Raw genomic sequence first — 13,510 nt, 5'->3', positions numbered from 1 at the left:
TATGACAATACATTACATATCTTATAAGACCTTATTTTATATACCCTTATACAGTGGCCTGAAACTCATGGTTTACAGGCCACATCAGTCCTTCAAGTAGGGTTGCAGAATGCTGATAACTTTCCCAAAATTCCCAGATTTGTAAAAAATCCTGGTTGAAGGATTTCCAGGAATCTTCCAACGGGGGAAATTTACCTGCATTTTGTCCTGTACCTGCAAGTCACATTATGCTGTAATTTCTATTGGAATCCAGCCTGTTAGGCTATCCAACAGTTAACATTTGTATTCACCCGCAACCTGATAATGACTGCCAGGGTTAGGAACAATGGGAGGAGACCGCCTAAGCCATTTAAACCGGAACAACCATTTCAGTAAGAAGTTCAAAATTCAAACTAAATGATTGGATTAGTTTATAAAAATGTATGTTATATATCTTTGTGTAGTATACGATTAATCAATCAATCACTCAATGTACATTAAAAAACACAGATTCCAAAATATCGACCCACAGCAGAGCATGCTGGGAAAGGTTGGTGTGACTTCTCATTTTCAGTCAGTATCACATAAACATTGATTTTGAGTTCAACTTACTAGAAGTATGAGTTAAAAATGCCTTTACAGTCCTCTTGTTTTAGAAATACATACATGTGAAAAAGTTATTTAAAAGGCATCATATCTTATTTACAGACATGCATACAGTACATGATGATAACATAGTGCATGGGTTGATCTCCTATGACCTATGCCCCCACTCTTTTCTTCACATACTCCAGTAGACTGTCCTGCATGGTCTCACTGTGGAGGATCTGCTGAGGAACAGCCTGTACCATCCAACCCTGTAGAGACAACACACAGCAGAACACCTGTTTCAATGACTGAAAACAAGGTAAATACTTCACCTTTCCATGTGTCTAAATGTTCTGATGCGTTTTACCAGTACTGTGTGACAGATGCTGCCGTAGGTCTTGTCCCCGGCTTGGAGGTACTCCAGGGATGTCCTGACAAAGTCTTCCGCTGTCAGGGTCACCATGTTGGACTTCTGGTAGCCCGTCATTGGGGTGGACACCCCAAATGGAGCCACTGCCTGGACACAGAGACACAGGAGAGAAATTCAAGAATAGTAAAATGCCATTTATTTCCCTTACAATTTTTCAATTCTTGATTTAGCTCACCTCCTGAATTCACATTCACGTTGCTGTACAAACCAATGGATACAATTTGCATTGATTTATTCTACCCTTATTTTACCAGGTAAGTTGACTGAGAGAACATTCTGATTTACAGCAATGACCTAGGGAATAGTTACAGGTGAGACAGGGGGATGAATAAGCCAACATACACAGTCAATACATGTACAAACGATTTGAGGGCCCTCCCCCTTTTATATGAATGTAAAATAGATCCATGCACCCTGATGCATCACTGCACCTGTATCATGACTCTTTTTGCTTTATATTCAGCCTGCAGACCTTGAGAGAACCTCTCCACAAACACCTGTACAAAGACAGTAAGGCAGAAACATTGAGATCACTTTTATTATACAAACGACTAATTCCAGAAGCATCGCGTACAACCGACTGATCATCCGGTGCTTAGAAAGAGATAGCAGGTCTGTACTAGCCTTTGATGCACAGTACATGGTGTACATGGGGGAGGGAACACTGGCCACACCAGAGGAGATGTTCACGATCACTCCCTTCCCTCTGCAGAGGAATTAGACAGTCAGAATTACTCAGGTTCTTCTCTCCTGACATTCATCAACATATGTTCATCCAGTAATTAACAGGATTTTAGATTAGACTAATTATAGTTTCAGTATAAATAAACTGGACTTTTGATTTAATTGACAATGTGAAGTCTCAAATATTGGCTTGAGGAAAACCTCTCCAAAAACACCTCTTCTCCATCCCTGGCAGGACTATTTGGCACATCTGTGGAACAAAGACAAGTCGGTTAAAAACAAAGACGCTTAATTAAAGGGATACTTTGGGATTTTGGCAATGAGTCAGAAGCAGGGCCGGCGCCCTGGACGGGCATGTGATTTCCATAGAGGGGAGCGGTTTCTTTCTCACAGGACCTCCTGTTTGGATCTAGACTGTCATTTTTTGATTTGTTTCTTATAATATTAAGTGTTCAATAAATTGTATTCGTGGAGTGACTTTGTTACAACTATTAACTGTAAGCGTTGGTGTTGGAACCCGGTATCAGCTTCTTTTTATAACGACAAAGTGCAAATAAATACCCCAACCACCAAGTGCAAGGTCAGCAAGATGCATGGTCAAACGACGAAAACATCAGTAGCCTAAACATCATTACAAGTGCCAAGTGTGCTTGATAATAGTGAAAATCATCACATAAGCAATAATGACAATATGAATATGGGTTGATATGCAAGCAGTCAAAAAGTCAATTGGCAATCAGTTGATGATTTTATTATTTTGATTGAGATGTCGGGCCTGCTCCCTCAGTGATTTTGTGCTGATAAAAGCCCGTAAAACTTGTCACCTGCTTGTTCTATTGGGAGAAACTCCACAAATACAGGTGTGCCAAGTTTGTAACGTCATACCCAAGGCTGTAATCGCTGACAAAGGTGCTTCAACAAAGTACTGAGTAAAGGGTCTGAAAACTTATGCAACTTATTCAGTTTATTTTTAATACATTTGCAAAAATGTATGGTCCAGTTTTTTGCTTTGGCATTATGGGGTATTATGTGTAGATTGATAAAGAGGAAAAAGCTATTTAATCCATGTTAGAATACAACTGTAACAAAATGTGAAAAAAAGTCAAGGGGTCTGAATACTTTCCGAATGTACTGTATCTGATGCGGACTGGCAAAAAAGAGAATGTCATGCCATACTCTTTTAGTTCTGACAGCATCACATTTCCTGGGCTACACATACTGAGACGCGCTGTTTCGCTTGCTTGGATGGGTCTTTCTGTTGGCGGGTGTCTCGGTCAAATAAGTTATCAATATTTAAATATTTTATTTGGACGAGGCATGAGGTATGTTAGGGCGGGCCAGGCCCCCTAAGGTCCGCCCATAACGCCGGTCTTATGAACTTGTGGATACCATTTTTATGTCTCTGTGTTTAGTATGAAGGAAGTAGTTTAGCCGAGATATTGCTAACTAGCGTTAGCACAATGACTGGAAGTCTATGGTATCTACTAGCATGCTAGCAGTTACCATAGACTTCCAGTCATTGGACTAGCGTGGGATGCAGGCTTGCTTCTGAAGCTAAGCAGGATTGGTCCTGGTCAGTCCATGGATGGGAGACCAGGTGGTGTTGGAGGGCCAGTAGGAGGCAACCTTTCCTCTGGTTTCAAAAAAATTCCCTGTGTAGGGTGCTATCTTTCGGATGGGATGTTAAAAGGGTGTCCTGACTCTCTGTGGTCACAAAAAGATCCCATGGCACTTATTGTAAGAGTAGTGGTGTTAATCCTAGTGTCCTGGCTACATTTCCAATCTGGCTCTCATACCATCATGGTCACATAATCATCCCCATCTTACAAATGGCTCATTCATCCTCTCCCCTGTAATTATTCCCCAGGTTGTTGCTGTAAATGAGAATGTGTTAGTTAGTAATTGTGCTAGCACTAGTCAGCAACTTCCTTCAAAAGACATATCCATGAGTTCATCTGGGGAAGTAGATAACGGGCCTCATTGCCAAAATCCCAAAGTATCCCTTTAAGCATAAACTCCACTGATGGGCTTCAATATCTACCCACCTTGACCAAGGCTTTCACATTGCAGTTGATCACTTTTGTAATTCTCTGGAAAACAAAAAAAAACAAATGTGAAGTGTGTTCCTCCTTCCATGTCATCCACAGGTAACATTTTTATTTTATTTAACTAGGCAATTCAGTTAAGAACAAATTCTTATTTACAATGACGGCCTACCAAAAAGCAAAATGCCTCCCGCGGGGACAGAGGCTGGGATTCAAAGTAAATTAAATTAAATAAAAATATTGGGCAAAACACACATCACATGAGAGATAACACAGAACTACATAAAGAGACAACTAAGACAACAGCAGAGCAAGGCAGCAACACATGGCAACACAGCATGGTAGCAACACAACATGGTAGCAGCACAAAACACGGTACAAACATTATTGGGCACAGACAACAGCACAAAGGGCAAGAAGGTAGAGACAACAATAGATGACGCAAAGCAGCCACAACTGTCAGTATGAGTGTCCATGATTGAGTCTATGAAGAGATTGAGATAAAACTGTCCAGCTTGAGTGTTTGTCGCAGCTCATTCCAGTCGCTAGCTGCAGCGAACTGAAAAGACGAGCAACGCAGGGATGTGTGTGCTTTGGGGACCTTTAACAGAATGTGACTGGCAGAACAGGTGTTGTATGTGGAGGATGTGGGCTGCAGTAGATATCTCAGATAGAGTGGAGTGAGGCCTAAGAGGGTTTTATAAATAAGCATCAACTAGTTTACAGAGGAGTATAGAGTGCAGTGATGTGTCCTATAAGGAGCATTGGTGGCAAATCTCATGGCCGAATGATAAAGAACATCTAGCTGCTCAAGAGCACCCTTACCTGCCGATTTATAAATTACGTCTCCGTAATCTAGCATGGTCATCTGAATCAGGGTTAGTTTGGCAGCTGGTGTGAAAGAGGAGCGATTACAATAGAGGAAACCAAGTCTAGATTTAACTTCAGTCTGCAGCTTTGATATGTGCTGACAATGTACCGTCTAGCCATACTCCCAAGAACTTGTATGAGTTAACTACCTCAAGCTCTAAGCCCTCAGAGGTAGTAATCACACCTGTAATCATGACCTTTGCTTTGGCGTTGTCCAGAACAAGGTTAAGGGCAGAGAAAGCTTGTTGGACACTAAGAAAGCTTTGTTGTAGAGCATGTAACACAACATCCAGGGAGGGGCCAGCTGAGTATAAGACTGTAGCTAAATGGATGAGAGAGCTTCCTACTGCCTGAGCTATGTTGTTGATGTAAATTGAGAAGAGCGTGGGGCCTAGGATCGAGCCTTGGGGTACTCCCTTGGTGACAGGCAGTGGCTGAGACAGAAGATTTTCTGACTTTATACACTGCACTCTTTGAGAAAGGTAGTTAGCAAACCAGGCCAAGCCCAGAAGAATGGAATGATCTACCATATCAAAAGCTTTGGCCGCACAACATTGCTTAGAATCAAGGGCAATGGCGACATCATTGAGGACCTTGAAGGTTGCAGTGACACATCCATAACCTGGGCGGAAACCAGATTTCATACCAGAGAGAATACTATAGATATCAAGAAAGCCAGTCAGTTGATTATTGACAAGTTTTTCCAACACTTTTGATAAACAGGGCAAAATAGAAATAGGCCTATAACAGTTAGGATCAGCTTGATCACCCCCGTAAATAAAGCACAAACCGTGGCTGCCTTCCAAGCAATGGGAACCTCCCCAGAGAGGAGAGACAGGCTTGGCGGTGATAGAAAGCGTCTTAACCATCTGACCCAGATGTTTTTTGGGGGTCAAGTTTAGGAGCTCCTTTAGCACCTCGGACTTACTGACCACCTACAGGGAGAACCTTTGTAGCGGGGCAGGGGAAAAAGAGGGAGGAGCGTCGGAGCTAGTCACATTAGAAGGGGTGGGAGATAAGGAAATGTTGCACGGGCAAGGAGGCATGGCTGAGTCAATTAGGAATCCTGACTTAATGAAGTGGTGATTAATGAGCTCAGCCATGTGCTTCTTGTCAGTAACAACCACATCATCAACATTAAGGGACATGGGCAGCAGTAAGGAGGAGGGTTTATTCTCCAGGTCTTTAACCATTTCCAGAACTTCTTGGGGTTAGACCCACAGAGAGAGAACTGATCCTTAAAGTAACTAACTTTGGCCTTCCTGACAGCCTGAGTTCACTTATTTCTCATTTGCCTGAACGAGAGCCAGTCAGCCTGAGTATGTGTGTCACGAGCCTTTCGCCAAATGCAAGTGCAATTATTGAGGTGGATCAACATCAACGTAATAACTGGCAAATTATGACATCACACCAGTGGAGCCTGGTGGGAGGAGCCATAGGAGGACGGGCTCATTGTAGAGGCTGGAATGAAATCAATGGAATGGAGTCAAACGTGGTTTCAATGTTTGATCTGTTGAATACAGTTCCATTTATTCCATTCCAGCAGTGGAAGCTGCTGAAAGGAGGACAGCTCATAATAATGTCTGGAATGGAGTTAATGGAATGGTATCAAACACGTGATCTCCATGTCATTGATACCATTCCATTGACTCCATTCCAGACATTATTATGAGCCATCCTCTCCTCAGCAGCCTCCACTCTGTCACGCAGCGTGTTGGATAAAGGTGAGGTGGGGCGAGAGGAAAGGGGAGTGTGAGGAACAGGTAAGAGGACAGGTGAGGTGTGAGGACGAGATCTTCATTTGATCACTCTTTTGTTGAAAAGAAAATGTGTGCATAGCAGGAATTGCAAACTTGTAGTGTATTCAAGGTTTAAAAGGCTTCTAAAGTTTGTCATTTCCAATTGAACATTTCAGACTTGATTTGCCCTAACGTCAAATGCATCAGCCCCTACAAAAATGTATATTAATTATAATACACAAAATAACTCACAGTTCCTGTTGCTGCAGGATTCTTTTCCTGCTGTATCAAACTGGCTCAAATTAAGATCCTACATCTGTAGGTGAACCAATATTGTATGTCTCCTCTCACCTGTTCCAGGTCCTTAGTCTGCAGGAACTTGCAGGGAATATGACTAGGCAGAATCCCCACGTTGTTCACTGCGTGAATTGGATAAGACCAGGTTAATGCCACTCGGCAGCTGTCATTGGGATAGGATAGGTTACTATTTTTAGAGCTCAGTAAATATAAGGAGTAATAATGAAGGACAGCGCGCACCTAATACACTGATATTTAAGCCTTTCAGGTTCTCCTCAATGTGTTCATACATGTCATCCTCAGTGAAATCAGCTACGACCACTTTCACTTTCTGACCGGTGGTTTCTCCTGTGAAAGAGAAAGGTCACAAAATGAAGTTCAAGAGATACATTGACCTAACATCTAAACCAGGGGTGTCGAACTCATTATGCACTGGGGGGGCGCATATGGTCTTCATCGAGGTCCGGAGGGCTGCACCGAATATGTGTTATATTTCCTCGCTGTCAAAGTGTGTAAAAATAGTCCTATATCCATCGTTTTTGGAAATTCGACCCTGGCGGTGTAGCTTTAATTTCCGTGATTATTAGAGAGCTGGAAACAGTCAAGAAACTCTATAAATGTAGGTCCATTATCATTTCTAAAACAATATATATATGTTTTTACACAAACCATCCTCGGGATGGATTGAACCCCTGCGAGCAGTATGTCTGACACTCCTGATCTTAACCCTCAAAGACAATCTTGCTCATCCCAGAAGAAGAAGGATGTTAATTCCTCCCACCTATCTCCAGTGCCACCCGGTCCAGTTTGTCCTTGGTTCTGCTCAGGATCACCACGTTCAGCCCACGTCCTGCCAGCTGCACAGGTAGGACAGAACCACATGGAGTTAGTGATGGACAGGTGGGACAGAACCACATGGAGTTAGTGATGGACAGGTGGGACAGAACCACATGGAGTTAGTGATGGACAGGTGGGACAGAACCACCTGGAGTTAGTGATGGACAGGTAGGACAGAACCACATGGAGTTAGTGATGGACAGGTGGGACAGAACCACATGGAGTTAGTGATGGACAGGTGGGACAGAACCACATGGAGTTAGTGATGGACAGGTGGGACAGAACCACATGGAGTTAGTGATGGACAGGTAGGACAGAACCACTGGAGTTAGTGATGGACAGGTAGGACAGAACCACATGGAGTTAGTGATGGACAGGTAGGACAGAACCACATGGAGTTAGTGATGGACAGGTAGGACAGAACCACATGGAGTTAGTGATGGACAGGTAGGACAGAACCACATGGAGTTAGTGATGGACAGGTGGGACAGAACCACTGGAGTTAGTGATGGACAGGTGGGACAGAACCACATGGAGTTAGTGATGGACAGGTGGGACAGAACCACATGGAGTTAGTGATGGACAGGTAGGACAGAACCACATGGAGTTAGTGATGGACAGGTGGGACAGAACCACATGGAGTTAGTGATGGACAGGTGGGACAGAACCACTGGAGTTAGTGATGGACAGGTAGGACAGAACCACTGGAGTTAGTGATGGACAGGTAGGACAGAACCACATGGAGTTAGTGATGGACAGGTGGGACAGAACCACTGGAGTTAGTGATGGACAGGTGGGACAGAACCACATGGAGTTAGTGATGGACAGGTGGGACAGAACCACATGGAGTTAGTGATGGACAGGTGGGACAGAACCACATGGAGTTAGTGATGGACAGGTGGGACAGAACCACATGGAGTTAGTGATGGACAGGTGGGACAGAACCACTGGAGTTAGTGATGGACAGGTAGGACAGAACCACTGGAGTTAGTGATGGACAGGTAGGACAGAACCACATGGAGTTAGTGATGGACAGGTAGGACAGAACCACATGGAGTTAGTGATGGACAGGTGGGACAGAACCACATGGAGTTAGTGATGGGACAGGTGGGACAGAACCACATGGAGTTAGTGATGGACAGGTGGGACAGAACCACTGGAGTTAGTGATGGACAGGTGGGACAGAACCACATGGAGTTAGTGAAGGACAGGTGGGACAGAACCACATGGAGTTAGTGATGGACAGGTGGGACAGAACCACATGGAGTTAGTGATGGACAGGTGGGACAGAACCACATGGAGTTAGTGATGGACAGGTGGGACAGAACCACTGGAGTTAGTGATGGACAGGTAGGACAGAACCACTGGAGTTAGTGATGGACAGGTAGGACAGAACCACATGGAGTTAGTGATGGACAGGTAGGACAGAACCACATGGAGTTAGTGATGGACAGGTGGGACAGAACCACTGGAGTTAGTGATGGACAGGTGGGACAGAACCACTGGAGTTAGTGATGGACAGGTGGGACAGAATCACTGGAGGTAGTGATGCACGGGGGGGATAGAACCACATGGAGTTGGTGTTGCACGGGGGGGATAAAACCACATGGAGTTGGTGTTGTACGGGGGGATAGAACCACATGGAGTTGGTGTTGCACGGGGGGATAGAACCACATGGAGTTGGTGTTGTACGGGGGGATAGAACCACATGGAGTTGGTGTTGCACGGGGGGATAGAACCACATGGAGTTGGTGTTGCATGGGGGGATAGAACTATATGCAGTTAGGGATGGACAGGTGGTATGTCATGAACAGCCACAGTCGCATTCAGAGACAGCAATGGTAACTTACCTCAAAGGCGTAAGCCTTCCCTATCCCGTCTGACCCACCAGTGACCACTGCAAGAGAGCAAGATGGGATAGGATGTCACTGCAAAATATCTTTACACATTGCTACTGATAGAAGTATCCAGGCAGTACTATTTCCCACCACTAGAGGCTTCATGCACCACAGCATGGGTGGACTGCTCCACCTGGAAGTTTTGTTCCCATCGGGCCTGAAAGTTAGAGCCAAGTCTGATCCAAGCCCGGTAAACTAAAACCGAGCCCAGGCCCGATCCAATAACAGAGAAATTAAATTAGCTTTAACCCGAAAAGGAGCCATATTTCTAGAAAACAGTATATTGATTTAAACTGGTGCTGAGAACAATGCAGAAGAGGCGGGTGACAGAGACTGGAAAACTCACCTAAATTGTGATCAACTGAATGATGAAACTATTGGAATAAAGTAGGCTAATGCAATTGAAGGCATGTATCAAATTGCTGTTTTATACTGAAACTCCCAAAGTCATATCCAAATGTAATTTAAAGCAATAGTCATGTCACCTAGATGATCATTTAGCTCTGCTTTGAGACAAGCGTGGAGGAGTCGTCTTGATAAATCAATTAATAGGCAGGTTTCCAATGACCCAGTTGTATTCGACAAAAGCAATGTCGCAAAAAAAAAAAATTGCAACATGTGTAATGGAAACAACAGATATAGAAGTCTTCTATATATGAGGTTGTATGTGTAGTTCTAAAGGACAACACACCACACCATCACTGACTCCAAGTGTACTTCAATGTTTGTTTTCTTTTTTTTTCTTTTCTTTTTTTCATTGAACCTTTATTTAACTAGGCAAGTCAGTTAAGAACAAATACTTATTTACAATGATGGCCTAGGAACAGTGGGTTAACTGCCTTGTTCAGGGGGGCAAAATGACAAATTTAACCTTGTTAGTTCGGGGATACGATCTAGCAACATTTCGGTTACTGGCCCAATGTCCTAACCACTAGGCTACCTGCTGCCCCATTACTAGGGGGTAACTAGTCCCCTGAGGATAACTAGGCCCCCCCCCAACACGAGATGTCACCAAACACTTTCCCTGGCTGAAAAAGTTGTAGATATATTCCAATGAAGTTAGATGTACAAGTAGGAAAGCCTTAAGATAAATAATCCACTTGTTTAGAGAGAAACATTTAGATAATTTTTCAGTAAAGTTAGTAATATGTTGGATGAGTGTGTTGGTGGCAACTCGCCTCCACCTTGTAGGGGGTAACTGGCCCCTAGGGGCTAGTTACCCCTATATGGTTATGATGTGTTTCTACCTGTCATTTAGACACTGACTATCCCAGTTAGTGGTAATTTATGCTAATTTTCTAGTTATTAACCTTACTGGCAGTAAATGTTAGCCAGCTAGCTAGTTAGCATAAGCTGCTAGCAGAGCTAGCTAGCAACCTTACTACCTGATCGTCTGAGGTAAAATACATTCAAAAAAGATAATAATTAATTGCAGTTGTAAATGTTTCCACCAGTGACTGATAGCTTTACAGTTAATGGTACTTTATAGTCTTTTAGTTGCTTTACACAGCATTTTATGTCATATAACGTTCGTTAGATAGCTAGCTACGTATAACCTTACTACCAGATCATCTGAGGTAAAATACATTCAATAAGATATCGTAATTACAGTTGTAAATGTTTCCACTAGTGACAGAAAGCTTTACAGTTAATGTTACTCTAAAGCCGTTTAGTTATTTTACACAGCATTTTATGTCATATAGCTAGATAGCTAGCTACGTTTTTAAGAGAGAGCTTTTAAAACTCTCCTTCTGTAGGTCAATAATAATACTTTAAGTCATGTGGTTTGAAAGAAACTGGTTAGTCTTAAGGTACACAGTTCTGTGTGGGGTAGTTAGGGTTAAGGGCCATCTGTTAGATTAGGGGCTAGGTGTAAGGATTAGGGGCCATTTGTTAGATTACGGGTCAGGTCTTAGGTTAAGGTTAAGTTCCTTACAGTTACTAATATAATTCAATGTTTTTATTTTCAGATGAGAGCATACAAGAAGAAAATAGACTGAAGCAATGAGTCAACACAGCATGCACTGAAGTCAATGGAAAATGGGCATATCTTAAAGGGAGCTGCCAGGGTGCCCAACATTCCATCAAGAACACTACGGCAACGAGGAAAAGGAGGTGAAAAATCCAGGCTTCAGCCAAATGGGTGGGTGCCAGTCTTCTCTTCCACATATGAAGTGACCTCAACCACATTCAACAATTGGAAAGAACCTTATTTGGCTTAACATCATGGGACGTGAGTAGACTCGCCTTCGTTCTGGCAGAGGGGATGGGAATCAAGCAAAGGTTCAAGAAAGGACAGGGGCACGGAGGGGTGGATTGGTTCAGTGGCTTAAGTGCAACCCTCAACTTTCAGTTCGAGTACCGCAAGCAACCAGTCTTACAAGGGCTGTGGGCTTTAATAAGCCTAAGGTTGACCAGTTTTTACGGCCTACAAAGATGTTTCAAACAGCTTCAGGCAATGTTCCCTCCAATTCTGTGTAACTTCCAGCAGGTGTTTACTGTGAACACCGAGGCTGTACCTGTTTTAAGTTACAGTTTCAGACAGTGTAGGATACTGTGGCTATTTGATCATAATATAGACGTTCCAGAGTGGCCTACCACCAAAAACAATGGAGAAAATGTATCCCATAACATTTTAACATGGAAATAGCTGTTCTATCATTCAGTCTACAGTAGCAGCCAATGTGTGGCGTTCAATGTAGGCCTACATAATAATACATTATTATTCCCATACCATTATTAGAGAATCAGACCAATTATGCTACTCTCTGCCTATTGGCTACTTACCTTATTCAAGCCTGTCTCAAAATACAACCAATAACTCTAGTACTACCGCCACCACCACTAGCACTACTGCCACCACCTCTACCGCCACCACTACTAGCACTACCGCCATCACCTCTACTGTTGTGCTGATTAAAGAAGAAATAAAACTGGCCTTCTTTAGACGAGTTGCATCAGCATTTGTGGGTTCGATTACAGGCTTGAAATGGCCAGAAACAAATAACTTTCTTCTGAATTTCATCAGTCTATTCTTGTTCTGAGAAATTAAGGCTATTACATGTGAGAAATTGCCAAGAAACTGAAGATCTCGTACAACGTTGTGTAATACTCCCTTCACAGAACAGCGCAAACTGGCTTTAACCAGAGTAGAAAGAGGAGGGGTTGGCCCCAGTGCACAACTGAGAAAGAGGACAAGTACATTAGTGTCTAGTTTAAGAAACAGGCGCCTCACAAGTCCTCAACTGGCAGCTTCATTAATAAGTACCCGCAAAACACCAGTCTCAACTTTTTCCACATTTTGTTAAGTTGCAGCCTTATTCTGAAATTGATTTAAAACTTTTTTTTAAATCAATCTACACACAATACCCCATTATAATTAGCCCTTGATCAAGGCAGTTAACCCACTGTTCCTTGTTCTTAATTGACTTGCCTAGTTAAATAAAGGTTAAATCAATTTAAAAATTACAAAGTGGAAACAGGTTTTTAGAAATGATTGCAAATGTATTACAAATAAAACAGAAATAACTTGTTTACATAAGTATTCAGACCCTTTGCTAGGAGACTTGAAATTGAGCTCAGGTGCGTCCTGTTTCCATTGATCATCCTTGATTGGAGTCCACCTGTGGTAAACTCAATTGATTGGACATGATTTGGAAAGGCACACACCTGTCTATATAAGGTCCCATAGTTGAAAGTGCATGTCAGAGCAATGAGGTCGAAGGAATTGTCTGTAGAGTGCCGAGACAGGATTGTGTTGAGGCACAGATCTGGGGAAGGGTACCAAAACATTTCTGCAGCATTGAACATCATGAACACAGTGGCCTCCATCATTCTTAAATGGAAGAAGTTTAGAAGCAACAAAACTCTTCCTAGAGCTGGCTGCCTGGCCCAACTGAGCAATTGGGGGAGAAGGGCCTTGGTCAGGGAGGTGACCAAGAACCTGATAGTCACTCTGACAGTGCTCTAGAGTTCTTCTGTGGAGATGGGAGAACCTTCCAGAAGGACAACCGTCTCTGCACACTCCACCAATCAAGTGTTTATGGTAGAGACGGAAGCCACTCCTTAGTAAAAGGCACATGACATCCGCTTGGAGTCAGACTGGGGCGAAAGTTCGCCTTCCAAAAGGACAGCGACCCTATG

General features: G+C 43.2%; 1 protein-coding gene across 3 annotated transcripts in view; it reads right to left on the bottom strand.

The window, feature by feature from the left end:
* Nucleotides 1–393: 393 nt before the first annotated feature.
* hsd17b3 (hydroxysteroid (17-beta) dehydrogenase 3) overlaps nucleotides 394–13,510 on the bottom strand; it is a 28,384-nt gene continuing 15,267 nt past the window's right edge. For 2 of the 3 annotated variants that reach the window (XM_029638286.2, XM_065011689.1), the window contains exons 2-11: nucleotides 9,320–9,366; nucleotides 7,414–7,489; nucleotides 6,873–6,980; nucleotides 6,687–6,754; nucleotides 3,727–3,771; nucleotides 1,897–1,931; nucleotides 1,622–1,703; nucleotides 1,429–1,494; nucleotides 935–1,084; nucleotides 394–836 (exon numbers count right to left, since the gene is read on the bottom strand). In XM_029638286.2, the coding sequence (XP_029494146.1) occupies nucleotides 741–836; nucleotides 935–1,084; nucleotides 1,429–1,494; nucleotides 1,622–1,703; nucleotides 1,897–1,931; nucleotides 3,727–3,771; nucleotides 6,687–6,754; nucleotides 6,873–6,980; nucleotides 7,414–7,489; nucleotides 9,320–9,366 (773 nt within the window). In that variant the 3' untranslated portion in view covers nucleotides 394–740. The remainder of the gene's footprint in view (nucleotides 837–934; nucleotides 1,085–1,428; nucleotides 1,495–1,621; nucleotides 1,704–1,896; nucleotides 1,932–3,726; nucleotides 3,772–6,686; nucleotides 6,755–6,872; nucleotides 6,981–7,413; nucleotides 7,490–9,319; nucleotides 9,367–13,510) is intronic. The other variant, XM_029638287.2, reaches the window with a different exon arrangement.

This window comes from Oncorhynchus nerka, linkage group LG27 (genome assembly GCF_034236695.1).
Source record: "Oncorhynchus nerka isolate Pitt River linkage group LG27, Oner_Uvic_2.0, whole genome shotgun sequence".
Classification (NCBI taxonomy): Eukaryota; Metazoa; Chordata; class Actinopteri; order Salmoniformes; family Salmonidae; genus Oncorhynchus; species Oncorhynchus nerka.
Note: the sequence above shows the minus strand (reverse complement) of the source record. Positions and strands in the feature narration are given on the sequence as shown.